The following is a 20,389-nucleotide window of genomic DNA, read 5'->3' as shown; positions in this document are numbered from 1 at the left end:
GACCATGGTCTCTGAATTAACTGTTTCATTCTCCATCCTAATGTAGAATTCCACCATATTATGGTCACCCTTTCCCAAGGTCCTCGCACAACAAGATTGCTAATTAATCCTCTCTCATTACACAACACCCAGTCTAAGATGGCCTCCCCCCTCGTTGGTTCCTCGACATATTGGTCTAAAAAACCATCCCTTATGCACTCCAAGAAATCCTCCTCCACCGTATTGCTTCCAGTTTAGTTAGCCCAATCTATATGCATATTAAAGTCATCCATGATAACTGCTGCACCTTTATTGCATGCACCCCTACTTTCCTGTTTCATGCCCTCCCCAACATCACTACTACTATTTGGAGGTCTGTACACAACTCCCACTAACGTTTTTTGCCCTTTGGTGTTCTGCAGCTCTACCCATATAGATTCCACATCATCCAAGCTAATGTCCTTCCTAACTATTGCATTAATCTCCTCTTTAACCAGCAATGCTACCCCACCTCCATTTCCTTTTATTCTAACCTTCCTGAATGTTGAATACCCATGGATGTTGAGTTCCCAGCCCTGATCATCCTGGAGCCATGTCTCTGTAATCCCAATCACATCATATCTGTTAACATTTATTTACACAGTTAATTCATCCACCTTATTATGGATACTCCTTGCATTAAGACACAAAGCCTTCAGGCTGGTTTTTTAACACCCTTTGTCCTTTTAGAATTATGATGTAGTGTGGCCTTTTTTGTTTCTTGCCTTTGTTTACTCGGCCTTCCACTATTGCTTTTTACCTTCCTACCATCTGTTTCTGACTCCATATTACTTCGCCCTGTCTCGCTGCATAGGTTCCCATCCCCCTGCCATATTAGTTTAAGCACTCCCAAACTGCATTAGCAGTTATCCCTTCTCTTACATGCTTTACTTCTCATTGGGATATATTTTTGTTGCGAGTTGTTATGAAATAGCTCCTTAAATGTCTGCCACTGCTCATCAACCGTCCCATTCTTTAGTCTATTTTCCCAATCCACTTTAGCCAACTCTGCCCTTCATACCTTTGTAGTCTCCTTTATTTAAGCTTTGGATACTGGTTTGAGAACCAACTTTCTCACCCTCCAACTAAATTTGAAATTCAATCATATTATGGTCACTTATTCATAGAGGATCTTTTACTATGAGATCATTTATTAATCCTGCCTCATTACACAGTACTAGATCTAAGATAGTCTGCTCTCTGGTTGGTTCAGCAAAACAGAAAATGCTGGGAATATACAGCAGTTCCATCAAAAAAGACAGGTTAATATTTGTATAGTTCCTGTGTCAAAACTGAAAAATATGATCAAAATAGAGCAGAAATAACAGATAATCCAACCATAAGAGAGCAAGTTGTGACTAAAGCATCTATATTTTACCCCTTGCTTATCTATTAGTTTTCAGTTCTGTAGGGTCTACATCTAAAATACCAACTCTTCGAGGCAGGCTATCTAGAACCTGACTAACTATGGAGTAAACTATCTTCTTGCACTTACACCATCATCCTTTGACTACACAGCCTAGCATTAGGTTTATTTTCATAAATTGGCTCCCATTAAATCATGCAACAAAAAAAATGGTTATTGAAGACAGATGTAGTACCTTCTGAACTTTGTTCTTGGTCTTCTTCAGTGCTGTCAGAAGCTGGAACTTCACCTTCCTCCTCTTCATCATCATCATCCTCGTCGAAAGAGGAAAGATCACTGGTATGGACGGAACTAACAGTGATGTCACTCAGGCCTTCAAAATCAGAATCCTCCAAAGAATATTCTAAAGAATGACAGGGCAATTATTTGGGCTGGAGGACCACTTAACAAGTTTTGGTGAGCTATTGAGGACCCCACACCAATGTTCCCCCAAAGGACCAATTGCACAGACTGCTCACCAACTCCTGCCGCTGGTAGAGATATTGCGCATGTGCGAATGCGCACTAATAAAATTGGAGGGAACACTGCATAAACATAAATTCAGATGTTAGTCAGATATTATTTTAAACACAAAAAAAGTAGTGTAAAATAGTAACATCCTCTATTTCTAAATGAAAGAAATGATTGATCGATCACATGTTGCGCTGGAGCTGCGCATGGATTCACTCTGGAGCATCCGCGATGCTGAGGATGTCGTGGATAGCACGTTTAGTGAGTTGGTCACATCACAGGTAAAGGTTACACAGGCAGATAGGGAATGGGTGGCCATCAAGAAGAGCAGGGGAAGGAAGGTAGTGCAGGAGTCCCCTGCGGTCACCTCCCTCCAAAACAGATATATCGCTTTGGATACTGTTGAGGGAGGTGGCTCATCAGGGGAAGGCAGCAGCAGCCAAGTTCATGGCACTAGGAGTGACTCTGCTGCACAGGAGGGCAGAAAAAAGAGTGGGAGAGCTATAGTGGTAGGGGATTCTATTGCAAGGGGAATAGATAGGTGTTTCTGCGGTCGCAAACTCGACTCCAGGATGGTATGGTGCCTCCCTGGTGCAAGGGTCAAGGATGTCTCGGAGCGGCTGCAGGACATTTTGGAGGGGGAGGGTGAACAGCCAGCTGTCGTGGTGCATATAGGTAAAAAATGGGATGAGGTCCTACAAGCTGAATTTAGGGAGCTAGGAGTTAAATTAAAAAGGACCTCAAAAGATAGTAATCTCAGGATTGCTACCAGTGCCACATGCTAGTCAGAGTAGGAGTAGCAGGATAGTTCAGATGAATACGTAGCTTGAGGAATGGTGCAAGGGGGAGGGATTCAAATTCCTGGGACATTGGAACCGGTTCTGGGGGGGTGGGACCAATACAAACCGGACGGTCTGCACCTGGGCAGGACCAGAACCGAAGTCCCAGGCGGAGTGTTTGCTAGTGCTGTTGGGGAGGGTTTAAACTAAAATGGCAGGGGGATGGGAATCTACGCAGGGAGGCAGAGGGAAGTAAAACGGGGGCAGAAACAAAAGGTAGGAAGGAGAAAAGTAAGAGTGGAGGACAGAGAAATCAAGGGCAAAAATCAAAAAGGGCCACATTACAACATAATTCTAAAAGGACAAAGAGTGTTAAAAAGACAAGCCTGAAGGCTCTGCGCCTCAGTGCAAGGAGCATTTGTAATAAGTTGGATGAATTAAGTGCGCAGATAGTTGTTAACAGATATGATATAATTGGGATTAGAGACATGGCTCCAGGGTAACCAAGGCTGGAAACTCAACATCCAGGAGTATTCAATATTCAGGAAGGATAGATAGAAAGAAAAAGGAGGTGGGGCAGCATTACTGGTTAAAGAGGAGATTAACGCAATAGTAAGGAAGAACATTTAGCTTGGATGATGTGGAATCTATATGGGTAGAGCTGCAAAACGCCAAAGGGCAGAAAACGTTCGTGGGAGTTGTGTGCAGACCACCAAACAGTAGTAGTGAGGTTGGGGACAGCATCAAACAGGAAATTAGGGATGCGTGCAATAAAGGTACAGCAGTTATCATGGGTGACTTTAATCTACATATAGATTGGGCTAGCCAAACTTGTAGCAATACTGTAGAGGAGGATTTCCTGGAGTGTGTAAGGAATGGTTTTCTAGACCAATATGTCGAGGAACCAACTGGAGAGCAGGCCATCCTAGACTGGGCCTTGTGTAATGAGAGAGGATTAAATAGCAATCTTGTCGTGCGAGGCCCTTTGGGAAAGAGTGACCATAATATGGTAGAATTCTTCATTAAGATAGAGAGTGACACAGTTAATATAGAGACTAGGGTCTTGAACTTAAAGAATGGTAACTTCGATGGTATGAGATGTGAATTGGCTAGGATAGACTGGCGAATTATACTTAAAGGGTTGACAGTAGATAGGTAATGGCAGACATTTAAAGATTACATGGAGGAACTACAATAATTGTACATCCCTGTCTGGCGTAAAAATAAAACGGGGAAGGTGGCTCAACCGTGGCTAACAAGAGAAATTAGGGATAGTGCTAAATCCAAGGAAGAGGCACATAAATTGGCCAGAAAAAGCAGCAAACCTGAGGACTGGGAGAAATTTAGAATTCTGCAGAAGAGGACTAAGGATTTAATTAGGAGGGAGCAAATAGAGTATGAGGGTAAAGCTTGCAGGGAACATAAAAACTGACTGCAAAGCTTCTATAGATATGTGAAGAGAAAAAGATTAGTGAAGACAAACATAGGTCGCTTGCACTCAGATTCAGGTGAATTCAGAATGGGGAACAAGGAAATGGCAGACCAATTGAATAAATGCTTTGGTTCTGTCTTCACTAAGGAAGACACAAATAACCTCCCGAAAATACTTGGGGACTGAGGGTCTAGCAAGAAGGAAATGGTGTTAGGTAAATTGATGGGATTGAAGGCCGATAAATCCCCAGTCTGCATTCCAGAGTACTTAAGGAAGTGGCCCTAGAAATAGTAGATGCATTGATGGTCGTTTTCCAACATTCCATGGACTCTGGATCAGTTCCTATGGATTGGAGGGTAGCTAATGTAACCCCACTTTTTAAAGGAGAAAAGAGGGAAATACAGACTGGTTAGCCTGACATCGATAGTGGGGAAAATGCTGGAATCAATCATTAAAGATGTAATAGCAGCACATTTGGAAAGCAGTGACAGAATTGGTCCAAGTCAGCATGGACTTATGAAAGGGAAATCATGCTTGACAAATCTAGAATTTTTTGAGGATGTAACTAGTAGAGTGGATCAGGGAGAACCAGTGGATGTGTTGTATTTGGACTTTCAAAAGGCTTTTGATAAGGTCCCACACAAGAGATTGGTGTGTAAAATTAAGGCACATGGGATTGAGGGCAATGTATTGACGTGGATAGAGAACTGGTTGGCAGACAGGAAGCAGAGAGTGGGAATAAACGGGTCCTTTTCAGAATGGCAGACAGTGACTAGTGGGGTACTGCAAGGTTCAGTGCTGGGACCCCATCTATTTACAATATACATTAATGATTTAGATGAAGGAATTGAATGTAATATCTCCAAGTTTGCAGATGACACTAAGCTGGGTGGCAGTGTGAGCTGTGAGGAGAATGCCAAGAGGCTGCAGGGTGACTTGGACAGGTTGGGTGAGTGGGCAAATGCATGGCAGATGCAGTATAATGTGGATAAGTGTGAGATTATCCACTTTGGTGGCAAAAACAGGAAGGCAGATTATCTGAATGGTGAGATTAGTAAAAGGGGAGGTGCAAAGAGACCTGGCTGTCATGGTACATCAGTAATTGAAAGTAGGCATGCAGGTGCAGCAGGTAGTAAAGAAAGCAAATGGCATGTTGGCTTCATAGCGAGAGGATTTGAGTACAGAAACAGAGACGTCTTGCTGCAGTTGAGACCACAACTTGAGTATTGTGCGCATTTTTTTCCTCCTAATCTGAGGAAGTACATTCTTGCTACTGAGGGAGTGCAGCAAAGGCTCACCAGACTGATTCCCGGGATGGCAGGACTGACATTAGAAGAAAGACTGGATCGATTAGGCTTATATTCACTGGAATTTAGAAGAATGAGAGGGGATCTCATAGAAGCATATAAAATTCTGATGGGATTGGACAGGTTAGATGCAGGAAGAATATTCCCGATGTTGGGGAAGTCCAGAATCAGGGGTCACAGTCTAAAGATAAGGGGTAAGCCATCTAGCACCGAGACGAGGAGAAACTTTTTCATCCAGAGAATTGTGAACCTGTGGAATTCTCTACCACAGAAAGTTGTTGAGTCCAGTTCGTTGGATATATTCAAAAGGGAGTTAGATGTGGCCCTTACGGCTAAGGGGATCGGGGGTATGGAGAGAATGAAGGAATGGGGTACTGACGTTGCATGATCAGCCATGATCATATTGAATGGTGGTGCAGGCTCAAAGGGCAGAATGGCCTGCTCCTGTACCTATTTTCTATGTATGTTTCTATGTGGCTCGAGTCTGCGGGGCCTCTGACACGAGATATGTTCTCTTTATTGTGCCCTGAGGCTTCACCAGGCCTGAACTACAAATGTTTGCCATTACCTAGCGTCGTTGTGCTCTGCGATCTACTCCCGTGTCATAGATGGCGATGAGAACTTGCCTGCCGTCTACTTGGTACCGAGAGAGGAAAAGTGCAGCGCCAATCTCTTTGTAAGAGCGCCAGGCTCAGGGCGTGGGGCGAGCTCTGGGCTCAGATTGGAGAGAGTTCCAGGAGAGGAAAGACGCAGTGGGGGTCTCTCTCTTCGGTAAAACGAAGGGTCGTCAAAATGAACAGCCATGACTCATCGAGGAGGTGTGTCCAGTGCGCGTGCACAGCAGCGCCCCCACCAGCCAGCGAGGAGCAGCAGATTTGACTGTTTTTTGAAAAGTGGGAGAGCGCCGCAGACAGATGTTAGACCAGCTTAGAGATACAAAAGGGAAACAGATTTGCAGACGACATAACAGTCGTCCCCAGCAGCTTTTTTAAATTGCCGCAGTTGAGGGTCGTAGCCTGCACCCAGGCCACAATAACCCTGAGAGCGCTCTCCTGGCTGGGGGCGGAGTGGGGGTGGCGTACTCTCAAGACTCAGACAAATGTGCAGCTCAAGCTCCAGCGGGCCAGACAGAATGAACTGGCGAGCCGGATACTACCTACGGCCCAAATTTTGCCCAACCCTGGGGTGTAGATTAATCTGGAGTAAAAATAGCATAACAAAGAAAACTCTAACAATGTGACATTTCACTTCGACACTAGTTTCGAACACGTTAACATTTTGGCTTTATATTTATCTTGTTCCCCATTTTATCTTTCTCATACAGACTTAGAAAAAAACATTAATCAAACAAAACCCCTTCCAGAGAGACAGATTGTAGAGAATGTGCTGTACTACTGCTGCAAACAGTTAGTTTATTGTTCTGAACTATGAAATATGTTATAATATAGTACGTTATTCATTCTATAAAGTAATAGCTATTCACAGGATATTCAACATTGAGGTAGGGTTGTTGAAAACAAACAATGGAGGCAATATGAGTTGAGACTGAGGGAATGGCAGATACTAAACACATTGCCTCTGAATTCAGAGAGCAAATGGATACAAGATTGTGGAATTGCCAGAGGTGGGTGTAGAACTATTACTTGTTCATAGAGAGATGCTACTAAAGTATTCACTCAAATGTAAGGTAGACAAATCACAAGAACTTGGATCTACATTCAGGAATCCCAAGGGAAGAAATAATGGAGGTTGCAACTAGAATTTTCCAAAAAGAAAATTGTGCTCGGGGACTGGAGAGCGGCTAATGTGACTCCTCTCAAAAAGAGACACAAGAATAAGACAGGAAATTGTAGGACAATTAGTTATTCAAGGTCATTCAGCACAGAGGACAGTGTCAAGTTTGACCAGCTTTGTAGAATTATTTGAAGAAATAACAGACGATAAAAGAAATGCAATGAATGTAGTTCGTAAGTGTTGCGTATCTGTAAAGCATGCACTCCCATGTTCTGGCGCCAGGGAGCTCATCCAATGAAGTCCCAAGGGATCCCTGCATCCCTTGGGAGCACTGTATATAAGCCGGCCCGAAGGCCTGTTCCTCACTCTGGAGTGTCTTATTAAAGACTGAGGTCACTGTTACTTTAACCTCCCTGTGTGCAGCCTCAATGGTGTTAGTGACACAATAACTGGCGACGAGGATGGGATTCCAACACAAAGATGCAGCAAACTGTGGGCATCCTGGAGAAGTTCTCGGAGGGTGAGGACTCGGAAGCCTATGTCGAACGGCTAGACCAGTACTTTGTAGCCAACGAGCTGGACGGAGAAGGAAGCGCTGCAAAAGGAGAGCGGTCCTCCTCACAGTCTGCGGGGCACCGACCTACAGCCACAAGAAGAATCTTCTGGCTCCGGTGAAACCCACGGATAAGTCGTATAAGGAGCTGTGTACACTGGTTCGGGAGCATCTTAACCCGAGGGAGAGCGTGCTGATGGCGAGGTATCGGTTCTACACGTGCCAGCGATCTGAAGGTCAGGAAGTGGCGAGCTACGTCGCTGAGCTAAGGCGACTTGCAGGACAATGTGAGTTTGATGGCTACCTGGAGCAAATGCTCAGAGACTTTTTTATACTGGGCATTGGCCACGAGACCATCCTACGAAAACATTTGACTGTAGAGACACCGAACCTCAGTAAGGCCATTGCGATAGCACAGGCGTTTATATCCACCAGTGATAACACCAAACAAATCTCTCAGCACACAAGTGCTAGCAATGTTCATAAATTGCCTGGAACTGTGTTTGCGAGCAGAAATGTACAGGGCAGAACCCACGAGCCTGCAACTGCCAGCAGGCCTCAGGTGACCCAGATAACTCAGAGTTCCCAACAAAGGATGAATACAAGGCAATTCACATCTTGTTGGCATTGTGGAGGCTTCCATTCAGCCTATTCATGCCGCTTCAAAGGGTATGTTTGCAAGAGCTGTGGAACAATGGGGCACCTCCAACGAACTTGCAAATGAGCTGCAAGCTCTGCAAAGCCTGTTAACCACCACGTGGCAGAGGAAGATCTGTATGGTGGATCAAAGCAATTTCGAGCCTCAGAGAGAGGAGGCAGATGCTGAAGTACACAGGGTGCACACATTTCCGACGAAATGTCCACCTATAAAGCTAAACGTAAAATTGAATGGCTTACCCATAGCCATTGAACTGGACACTGGCGCTAGCCAATCCATCATGAGCAAAAAGATGTTTGAGAGACTGTGGTGCAACAATGCATTCAGACCAGCCCTGAGCCCCATCCACATGAGACTAAGAACGTACACCAAAGAACTTATCACTGTCCTGGGCAGCGCCATGGTCAAGGTCACCTACGAGGGCACAGTGCACGAACTGCCGCTCTGGATTGTCCTGGGCGATGGCCCCACAGTACTTGGAAGGAGCTGGCTGGGCAGCTATCCCAGCTGTCACATGTTGATGAGGCCTCATGTACCCAGGTGCTTAACAAATTTCCTTCCCTTTTTGAGCCAGGCATTGGAAACTTTTCCGGGGCGAAGGTGTGATCCCAGAGGCAAGACCCATTCACCACAAGGCGCGAGCGGTCTCACATGATGAGGGAAGAGAGTGGAAATCGAGCTGGACAGGCTGCAACGTGACGGCATCATCTCCCCAGTGGAATTCAGCGAGTGGGCCAGCCTGATTGTTCCAGTACTCAAAAGTGATGGCACGGTCAGGATTTGTGGCGATTATAAAGTAACTATTAATCGTTTCTCGCTACATGACCAATACCCGCTTCCTAAGGCAGATGACCTATTTGCGATGCTGACAGGAGGCAAGATATTCACCAAGCTCGACCTGACTTCGGCCTACATGACGCAGGAGCTGGAGGAGTCTTCAAAGGGCCTCACCTGCATCAACACGCACAAGGGAATGTTCATCTACAACAGATGCCAGTGTGGAATTCGGTCGGCTGCAGCGATCTTCCAGAGAAACATGGAGAGCCTACTCAAGTCGGTACCACACACGGTGATCTTTCAGGACGACATATTGGTCTTGGGTCGAGGTCCTCCAGCGACTGGATCGCGTAGGGCTGCGGCTGAAGAGGTCGAAATGCGTATTCATGGCAACAGAAGTGGAGTTTTTGGGGAGCAAGATCGCGACGGACGGCATTCGGCCCACAGACGCCAAGACAGAGGCTTTCAGGGACGTGCCCAGGCCACAGAACGTCATGGAGCTGCGGTCGTTCCTGGGACTCAACTATTTTGGTAACTTCCTACCAGGGTTAAGCTCCCTTTTAGAGCCACTACATGTGTTATTGCGCAAAGGTGAGAACTAGGTATGGGGAAAAAAAAACAAGTCATTGCTTTTGAGAAAGCCAGAAACATTTTATGCTCCAACAAGCTGCTTGTATTGTATAACCCGTGTAAAAGACTTGTGCTAGCATGTGACATGTCGTCGTACGGAGTCGGGTGGGTATTACAACAAGCTAACGTTGTGGGGAAGTTGCAATCTGTCGCCTATGCTTCCAGGAGCTTGTCTAAGGCCGAGAGGGCCTACAGCATGATTGAGAAAGAGGCATTAGCGTGTGTGTTTGGGGTAAAGAAAATGCGTCAGTACCTGTTTGGCCTCAAGTTTGAGCTGGAAACCGATCACAAGCCCCTCACATTCCCGTTCGCTGAAAACAAGGGGATAAATACTAATGCCTCAGCCCGCATACAAAGGTGGGCACTCGCGCTATCAGCATATAACTATACCATCCGCCACAGGCCAGGCACCGAGAACTGTGCGGATACTCTCAGTCGGCTACCATTTCCCACCACAGGGGTGGAAATGGCGCAGCCTGCAAACTTGTTGATGGTGGCGCAGCCCGCAGACTTGTTGATGGTCATGAAAGCATTTGAAAATTATAAATCACCTGTCACGTCCCGCCAGATTAAGACTTGGACCAGCCAAGATCCTCTGCTGTCCCTAGTAAAAATCTGTACTGCATGGGAGCTGAGCCAGCATCCCCGTTGAAATGCAAGAGCCAATCAAGCCGTTCCAGCGGCGAAAGGACGAGCTGTCCATTCAGGCAGACTGCCTGTTGTGAGGTAACCGCGTAGTGCTACCAAAAAAGGGCAGGGAGACATTCATCTCGGATCTCCACAACACACACCCGGGTATAGTAATGGTGAAAGAGATAGCCAGATCACACGTGTGGTGGCCCAGTATCGACTCTGACTTAAGGGTCCTGTGTACGACAATGCAGCATATGTGCTCAGTTGAGCAACGCGCCCAGAGAGGCACCACTAAGTTTGTGGTCCTGGCCCTCCCCCTCCAGACCATGGTCGAGGATCCATGTCGACTATGAAGGCCCGTTTCTCGGTAAAATGTTCCTGGTGGTGGTGGATGCTTTTTCAAAATGGATTGAATGTGAAATAATGTCAGGAAGCACCGCCACCATTGAAAGCCTGAGGGCCATGTTTTCCACCCACGGCCTGCCTGACATACTGGTCGGTGACAACGGGCCATGTTTCACCAGTGCCGAATTTAAAGAATTCATGACTCGCAATGGGATCAAACATGTCACTTCGGCCCCGTTTAAACCAGCCTCCAATGGGTAGGCAGAGCGGGCAGAACAAACCATCAAACAGAGCCTTAAACGAGTCACAGAAAGCTCACTCCAAACCCGCCTGTCCCGAGTACTGCTCAGCGACCGCACGAGACCCCACTCGCTCACAGGGGTGCCCCCGGCTGAGCTACTCATGAAAAGGACACTTAAAACCAGACTCACGCTGGTTCACCCCAACCTGCATGATCAGTAGAGAACAGACGGCAGCAACAAAATGTAAACGATGGTTGCTCCACTGTGTCACAGGAAAGTGATCTGAATGACCCTGTGTATGTGCTAAACTATGGACATGGTCCCAAGTGGATCGCAGGCACGATGATAGCTAAAGAAGGGAATAGGGTGTTTGTAGTCAAACTAGACAATGGACAAATTTGTAGAAAGCACCTGGACCAAACGAGGCTGCGGTTCACAGACTACCCTGAACAACCCACAGCAGACAACACCTTATTCGAGCCCACAACACACACCCAAAGGATCAATGACACCATGCCGGACCAGGAAATCGAACCCATCACGCCCAACAGCCCAGCAAGGCCAGGCTCACCTCGCAGCCCTGCAGGGCCAACAGCACGCCAGCCCAGCGAGGGCACAGCCAACACACCAGAACAGACATTTGTACCGAGGCGGTCCACCAGGGAAAGAAAGGCCCCCGATCGCCTCACCTTGTAAACAGTTTTCACTTTGACTTGGGGGTGGGGGGGTGGGGGAGAGATGTTGTGTATCTGTAAAGCATGCACTCCCATATTCTGCCACCAGGGAGCTCATCCACTGAAGTCCCAAGGGATCCCAGCATCCCTTAGGAGCACTGTATATAAGCTGGCCCCCAAGGCCTGTTCCTCACTCTGGAGTGTCTCAATAAAGACTGAGGTCACTGTTACTTTAACCTCCCTGTGTGCAGCCTCATCTGTGTTAGGAACACAATAGTAAGGATATTTAAAAACTATTTAACAAGTTATCACATGAAAGACTTGTGGCAAAGATAAGAGCACATGGAATTAAGAGGAACATCATCAACATCATCATAGGCAGTCCCTTGGAATCGAGGAAGACTTGCTTCCACTTTTAAAATGAGTTCTTTGGTGGTGAACAGTCCAATATGAGAGCCACAGTCCCTGTCACAGGTGGGACAGTCATTGAGAGAAGGGGTGGGTGGGACTGGTTTACCGCACGCTCTTTCCGCTGCCTGCGCTTGATTTCAGCATGCTCTCGGCGATGAGATTCGAGGTGCTCAGCGCCATCCCGGACACACTTCCTCCACTTTGGGCGGACTTTGGCCAGGGACTACCAGGTGTCAGTGGGAATGTCGCACTTTATCAGGGAAGCATTGAGGGTGTCCTTGTTACGCTACCGCTGCCCTCCTTAGCTCGTTTGCCGTGAAGGAGTTCCGAGTAGAGCACTTGCTTTGTGAATCTCATTTCTGGCATGCGAACAATGTGGCCTGCCCAACAGAGCTGATCAAGTGTGGTCAGTGCTTCAATGCTGGTATGTTGGCCTAGTCGAGGACGCTAATGTTGGTGCGCCTGTTTTCCCCTGGGGATTTGTAGGATCTTGCGGAGACATCGTTGGTGGTATTTCTCCAACGACTTGGTGTCTACTGTACAAGGTCCACGTCTATGAGCCATACAGGAAGGCGGGTATTACTACAGCCCTGTAGATCATGGCAGTTTTGAGGGTCTGGTCTTCAAACACACTTTTCCTCAAGCAGCCGAAGGCTGCACTGGAGGCGGTGTTGGATCTCGTCGTCAATGCCTGCTCTTGTTGTTAGGAGGCTCGCGAGATATGGAAAGTGGTCCACATTGTCCAGGGCCGCGCCATGAAAGACTTGTGGCAAAGATAAAAGCACATGGAATTAAGAGGAACATGACCACATGGATTGGATATGGTTGGAAAGAGACGTGTAAAAGGAAATCTCTCGCACCGGAAAGATGTGAGCAATGTTAGATTCACTAGGCGATGAGAGGTTAAAGTTATGAAAAGAAACCTCAAAGGTTTATGGCCTTATTTTGATTAAAGCTGTGAAAGTTAAGAAGTGACCGGATAGAGGTTCTGCAAAATTATAAATGGTTAGATAAAACACGTAGAGATTATTTCACTAGTTGGAGAGACAGTAGCAAAAGCAGGCAATATTAAGTTTATCCCAAAAAGGATTAAAGGGAAAGATAGAAAAGATTTCATCACCGAGGTTGTTTGGAATATAGAATTCTCTGCCACTAACTATTGTTGAAGCAGAACCCATACATTTTAAAAGGGATTTAGATAATTGCTTCAGAAAGAGGCATATTAAACAGGACAGGGAGAGTGGGATTAGACTAGCTGTGTTGTGCCGAGAAAAACACCTGCACAATGTGCTGAATGGTTTGTTTATTTACTGTAAAAGTCTAAGATTCTAAATTACAGTAATTAAACAATAATGGCAAAGCAACTTCGGGGAATAAAACTATATTCAAATGACGGGTTCAGTGGCATAATTTGACTGAACTAAGAAAATAAGTTATGAATTAAAAACATGCAATCATGGTTAGAGGAACCAAATTAAAGCTTATTTAGCTTTAGAAGTTAATTGTAAATATAACAGATTATAAATATCTGAATAATCTGCTCTTAATTTGAATTGAAATTATGCAAAAAGTTCTGATATGTTGTTTTGTTAAAATTGGCAGTCAGTAAAAATATATTTTTTTTTTACAGAAAGTGGCCATTCAGCCCACAATGCTAGTGATGGCTCTCAAAGAGCTGTCTACTTCGCCCTATTCCCAAAATATTCATCCATTTCCCTTTTAAGTTATAATGGATTCTGCTTTCACCAGTTTTTGCCATGGCATTCCATGTCCAACAATCCTGTGAAACAAAATCCTAATTGCACCCTTCATTCTTTTGATGATCTGAAATAGTTCTGACCATTCGAAATACTTCTAATTTACCTCATCAAAACCCCTCCAACTTTGAACACCTCTAAGATCTCATTTTAACCTTCTTTGTTTCTCTAGTCTCCCCTCATTAATAAAACCTCTTGACCCCGGTATAATTTTAGTGAATCTCTTCTGCAGCCTCTAATGCATTTTGTTTTCAAAAACATGAGCTTTATCAATTTGTCCTCATGCTCTACCCATGCTTACCTGCCGATGTCCTCCTCAAGTCCACTTTACAGTTAACCACACCTACCTGCAAATTTTAATCTTGTGCCCCTATACCAAAGTCCAGATCATTTATATACAAGAGAAATTATTCCAACATTGACGACTGGGGTACATCACCTTTACATCTCCAGCCTGAAAAACATCCATTAATCACTAGTCTGTTTTCTGTCCTTTAACCAACTTCCTATCCAGGCTGCTGTCACACTCCTTTTAATACTGTGCGGCTTAATCTTTAATCAACAAGCTTCATATTCGACACCATCAAAAGCCCTTTAAAAATCCATATACATGACAGCCACTGCAATTCCTTTATTAATAGATTGTTATTTGCTCAAAGAACTCCATTAAATATGTCACAACTTGCATTTCACAAATCCATGTCAGCTGCCCTGAACTAACTCATGAACAGAGGTGTTACAATGGCAACCCTCCAGTTATCTGGCACAATGTTCACATCAAACGATGCTTGAAAGATTATGGTCAGAGTCCCCATTTCCACTCTAACTTTCCTCAGTGTTCTATGACATTCCTCAGTATTTTATGGATATCATCAGGGTCCAGTGTCTTTTCCAGAGTTCATTAAATTTTTTTCAGTTAGTTCAATTTGTGACTCGAGCTCACCAATTGTATTCATAATACTTTGTGTTGTTACATAGAAATATAGAAAATAGGTGCAGGAGTAGGCCATTCGGCCCTTTGAGCCTGCACCACCATTCAATAAGATCATGGCTAATCATTCACCTCAGTACCCCCTTCCTGCTTTCTCTCCATACCCCTTGATCCTTTTAGCTGTAAGGGCCGTATCTAACTCCCTTTTGAACATATCTAATGAACTGGCATCAACAACCCTCTGCGGTAGAGAATTCCACAGGTTAACAACTCTCTGAGTGAAGAAGTTTCTCTTCATCTCGGTCCTAAATGGCTTACCCCTTATCCTTAGACTGTGTCCCCTGGTTCTGGGCTTCCCCAACATCGGGAACATTCTTCCTGCATCTAACCTGTCCAGTCCCGTCAGAATTTTATGTGTTTCTATGAGATCCCCTCTCATTCTTCTGAACTCCAGTGAATAGAGGCCCAGTCGATCCACTCTCTCCTCATATGTCAGTCCTGCCATCCTGGGAATCAGTCTGGTGAACCTTTGCTGCACTCCCTCAATAGCAAGAACGTCCTTCCTCAGATTAGGAGACCAAAACTGAACACAATATTCCAGGTGATGCCTCACCAAGGCCCTGTACAACTGCAGTAAGATCTTCCTGCTCATATACTCAAATCCCCTAGCTATGAAGGCCAACATGCCATTTGCCTTCTTCACCACCTGCTGCACCGCCTGTTACATGTATACAACTTAAATTTCTCTGTCTGTGTGGCACTTATTTTAAAAATAATTGGTGCAGGTTTATCGCCACTTACCATCAACATAGAAGTCAATAATTAACAATTGTGCTTGCAGCACTTATTAAAGTTATATTATGCTACAAGGAAAAAGGAATTTTTGTGACACATTTTAGCAGTGCAGAGTTCCATGTTAAATTTAAAAAGGAAAAAGACTCACTTAAATATTTAAGCAGGCTAAAGGATATGCACAGAATGATTACTATGTGACATTGACAATAAATAAAACATTTTCTGTACACATCAACTCAAACATATTCTAGAAAACTCTACTGATGAAAAATAAGCTTTGCATTTTGTTGCCCCCTTGTATTTTATCAGCATGATTTAGTTCAGACACTTCACTGGTATTTTACTGATTAGCTACTATATCTCTATGCACATGTATCACAATCCAGTTATAAAAATGTCTGCTTACTGAAAACCAGAACAGCAAAGCATTCTCAGTACCTTTCTTTAAGTTTTCCTTGGCTGTTTGTTTTATGGCTAGAGCCGCAGTGATGTATTTTACAGAATCATATTCTTTTCTCTTTCCTCTTCTCTCCTCCTTTGAAAGTCCAACGTGTTCATCTCTTCTTAATAGAACTACATCTTTCTTATCCATTTTTTTCTCATCAATTTTGTCCTTTTTTCCATTCATATCTTCAACACTTTCCTCTAGATTCTCAGTTTTTTCATCCTTTTCCTCAAAATCCTTCACAGGTATTAAGGCATTAATTGACCCTTCTAGCTTAGAATAAAACTTTCCATCATCCATTTTGGTTTCTAATACAAGTTTTTCTGTTTCTTCGATAGTATGGTCTTTCTCCATTCCGAGATCAAAACTTTGTTGAGACTTGCTGATTTCTGAAATAAGGTTTTTCTTGGAGCTCTTCTCACCATTTTTACTAGATAAATTCTCTACTGTAGATCTGGCAGCACTGGCTTCCTGATTAAGAGAGGTTATTGTGTCCAGGATAGAAAGAGCATCATTTGCTTTGCTTGTACTTGGACCACTAGATGAAACGCCTGCAAGTTGAAAACATAAAGTGTAAAGTAATGGTATTGAAAATGAACTATGTATTACTGTCCCATGCAAATCATTTTAACAATTAGGAATATAGTGCATTATACATAATGCGGTGACTGGAAATACAGCATTTAGGCTTGTATACTGCACAAACTTGATCACACTATGGGGGCGTCTCTCCATTACAGTCTTCAGAGTTTCAGCAACAATAAAGAAATATTTTCTACCACAGTCCAAGCAAAAATTCTGAAAGCTGCAAAAACACAGAAAAAAGTTTGTCAAACAGTCCGATATATAGTGCTGACACTGTGCTCGGTGTGTCAAGATAGCAGACTGACCAAAGGACATAGCGAGTATAAGTTGTTAACCATTTAATACCCTGTTAAAAATTTCTAATTGTATTCCCTGCCTAGAAAGGTAGATGGGTAACTGTGCATTACAATGACTCGGATTTTGTGGTCAGTGGCTTACACAGACTTTATGGGCTTTTACACCAGAACTTGCGGTTATTAGAAATCCACAACAGCAGGCACCCGCTACAGATCTGGGACCGACCGGTATGAACAGGACAAGCAACTGTGTATCTCATTAATCAATCAGATTAAAGAATCCACTCTAAAAGTGAGTTCTCAGGTGACTGTACAGTTCAATACGGGAATTACAGACTCTGTCACAGGTGGGACAGACAGTCGTTGAAGGAAGGGAGTCTGGTTGAAGAGAAAAAGATTAGTGAAGACAAACGTAGGTCCCTTGCAATCGGATTCAGGTGAATTTATAATGGGGAACAAAGAAATGGCAGACCAATTGAACAAGTACTTCGGTTCTGTCTTCACGAAGGTAGACACAAATAACCTTCCGAATGTACTTGGGGACAGAGGGTCGAGTGAGAAGGAGGAACTGAAGGATATCCTTATTAGGCGGGAAATTATGTGAGGGAAATTGATGGGATTGAAGGCCGATAAATCCCCGGGGCCTGATAGTCAACATCCCAGAGTACTTAAGGAAGTGGCCCTAGAAATAGTGGATGCATTGGTAATCATTTTCCAACAGTCTATCAACTCTGGATCAGTTCCTATGGACTTCAGGGTAGCTAATGTAACACCATTTTTTTTTTAAAAAGGAGGGAGAGAGAAAACGGGTAATTATAGACCGGTTAGCCTGACATCAGTAGTGGGGAAAATGTTGGAATCAATCATTAAGGATGAAATAGCAGCGCTCTTGGAAAGCAGTGACAGGATCAGACCAAGTCAGCATGGATTTATGAAAGGGAAATCATACTTGACGAATCTGCTAGAATTTTTTTTTGAGGATGTAACTAGTAGAGTGGACAAGGGAGAACCAGTGGATGTGGTGTATTTGGACTTTCAAAAGGCTTTTGACAAGGTCCTGCACAAGAGATTGGTGTGTAAAATCAAAGCGCATGGTATTGGGGGTAATGTACTGACGTGGATCGAGAACTGGTTGGCAGACAGGAAGCAGAGAGTCGGGATAAAGGGGTCCTTTTCAGAATGGCAGGCAGTGATTAGTGGAGTGCCGCAGGGCTCAGTGCTGGGACCCCAGCTCTTTAGAATATACATTAACGATTTAGATGAAGGAATTGAGTGTAATATCTCCAAGTTTGCTGATGACACTAAACTGGGTGGCGGTGTGAGCTGTGAGGAGGACGCTAAGAGGCTGCAGGGTGACTTGGACAGGTTAGATGAGTGGGCAAATGCATGGCAGATGCAGTATAATGTGGATAAATGTGAGTTATCCATTTTGGGGGCAAAAACACGAAGGCAGAATATTATCTGAATGGCGGCAGATTAGGAAAAGGGGAGGTGCAACGAGACCTGGGTGTCATGGTTCATCAGTCATTGAAAGTGGGCATGCAGGTACAGCAGGCGGCGAAGAAGGCAAATGGTATGTTGGCCTTCATAGCTAGGGGATTTGAGTATAGGAGCAGGGAGGTCTTACTGCAGTTGTACAGGGCCTTAGTGAGGCCTCACCTGGAATATTGTGTACAGTTTTGGTCTCCTAACCTGAGGAAGGACTTTCTTGCTATTGAGGTAGTGCAGCGAAGGTTCACCAGACTGATTCCAGGGATGGCTGGACTGTCATATGAGGAGAGACTGGATCAACTGGGCCTTTATTCACTGGAGTTTAGAAGGATGAGAGGGGATCTCATAGAAACGTACAAGATTCTGACGGGACTGGACAGGTTAGATGCGGGAAGAATGTTCCCGATGTTGGGGAAGTCCAAAACCAGGGGACATAGTCTTAGGATAAGGGGTAGGCCGTTTCGGACTGAGAATGAGGAGAAACTTCTTCACTCAGAGAGTTGTTAACCTGTGGAATTCCCTGCCACAGAGAGTTGTTGATGCCAGTTCATTGGATATATTCAAGAGGGAGTTAGATATGGCCCTTACGGCTAAGGGGATCAAGGAGAGAAAGCAGGAAAGGGGTACTGAGGGAATGATCAGCCATGAATGGCGGTGCAGGCTCGAAGGGCCGAATGGCCTACTCCTGCACCTATTTTCTATGTTTCTATGTTACTGAAATGCGCAGTCTGAACCAGGAAGTGCAAGTTAGAATAGTTATTTCAATGCTAAACCATGTAAAGAAAGCAAAATAAAGGGAGGGAATGGAAGAAGGGATTGAGAGAGAGAGATAAAAAAGACAAAGCAAAAGTTAAAAAAAATCATTTTATTTTTAAACTCCAATTAGAATCTGAAGGAATGAGACTTAACACTTGTAAAAGTTAATTTTCAGTGTGAGAAAGTGTTTGGCAGTAATTAAGACTTATCACGGCATTAAAAATTCACGCACACTCGAATGGACAAGCCCTAACTTTTTTTGCCGTGTTTAGTGGGTATCTATCACCGAAGTACCCCAATTTCATGTCCATCCATGTATTTGAAAACGGAGCCTGCCAGCGAGATAGTTATAGCAAAGCTTCTGGAGAAGCAGGACAACTCGACAGTAACTTCCTGAATTTCGCGTTTAACTGCCCGTGCGGTTGCCGGAAACTGCTTTCCAATTTATTCTTGGCGAGCAGCAATAATCTCACCATTATTTTTACGCAAAATTTGGGCTAATCGGTCTTTCTGACTCAAAAATGGAAGCAAACTGTCTGTAATTAGACCAAGACTGTAGCAATGCTCATGCACAGGACGCTGAATTCCTCCAATTGGACAATGCAATCTTTGTAAAGTGCTGCAAATGAGGTACGATTGGTTTCGTACACAAATACAAGTAATGGAGGTCCAAACTAATCATTAAAGCACTTTGCTCAAAAGTTGGTATAGGTTTGTCTTTATGACATTATACAACCACTGATTATCAGAAATATAATGGATTGGCCTTTTTTCTATAATTTGCAGCTTTTAGAATTCATTTTTCATCCACTTGTAATAGCTTATACTAAATCCTTAAGTCTCAACTCACTATCAGTAACACTGCATCAAAATGATAGACAATAATATAGCACGTGTTTTTTTTAAAACTAAAGTAATAACCTACAATCAATCCTTTGTTATTTTTTAAACTAGATATCAGAGCTTTTTTAAATATACCTTTCAGATAAACAGAACATAAAGAACTAATCAGAATAGTATTTTAGATAGTACCTGTAGTTGTTGGCTCTTGTTTCTCAGAGTTTTGTACACAGCTCACAGCGGCAGGCTCTTCTTTCCGATCCAAAGTTGCTAAAAACTCATGAACGGCTTTCTCAACCTGAGGCCGGAATATATGATTAATCTTTGGATCCACAACCTGAGAAATGATCCTGTCAACACCTACCTCCAGCATACCCGATCTGCAAATACATCAAAGGTAATTTCCTACAGTACATGTTATATA

At 44.1% G+C, this 20,389-nt stretch overlaps 1 protein-coding gene across 3 annotated transcripts in view; it reads right to left on the bottom strand.

The window, feature by feature from the left end:
* bod1l1 (biorientation of chromosomes in cell division 1-like 1) overlaps positions 1–20,389 on the bottom strand; it is an 88,799-nt gene that overhangs the window by 52,144 nt on the left and 16,266 nt on the right. For all 3 annotated transcript variants that reach the window (XM_070870911.1, XM_070870912.1, XM_070870913.1), the window contains exons 3-5: positions 20,158–20,345; positions 15,991–16,548; positions 1,620–1,787 (exon numbers count right to left, since the gene is read on the bottom strand). In XM_070870911.1, coding sequence (XP_070727012.1) covers positions 1,620–1,787; positions 15,991–16,548; positions 20,158–20,345 — 914 coding nt within the window. The remainder of the gene's footprint in view (positions 1–1,619; positions 1,788–15,990; positions 16,549–20,157; positions 20,346–20,389) is intronic.

Source organism: Pristiophorus japonicus, chromosome 2, assembly GCF_044704955.1.
Source record: "Pristiophorus japonicus isolate sPriJap1 chromosome 2, sPriJap1.hap1, whole genome shotgun sequence".
NCBI classification, from domain to species: Eukaryota; Metazoa; Chordata; class Chondrichthyes; family Pristiophoridae; genus Pristiophorus; species Pristiophorus japonicus.
This window is presented reverse-complemented; position numbering and strand designations above follow the sequence as displayed.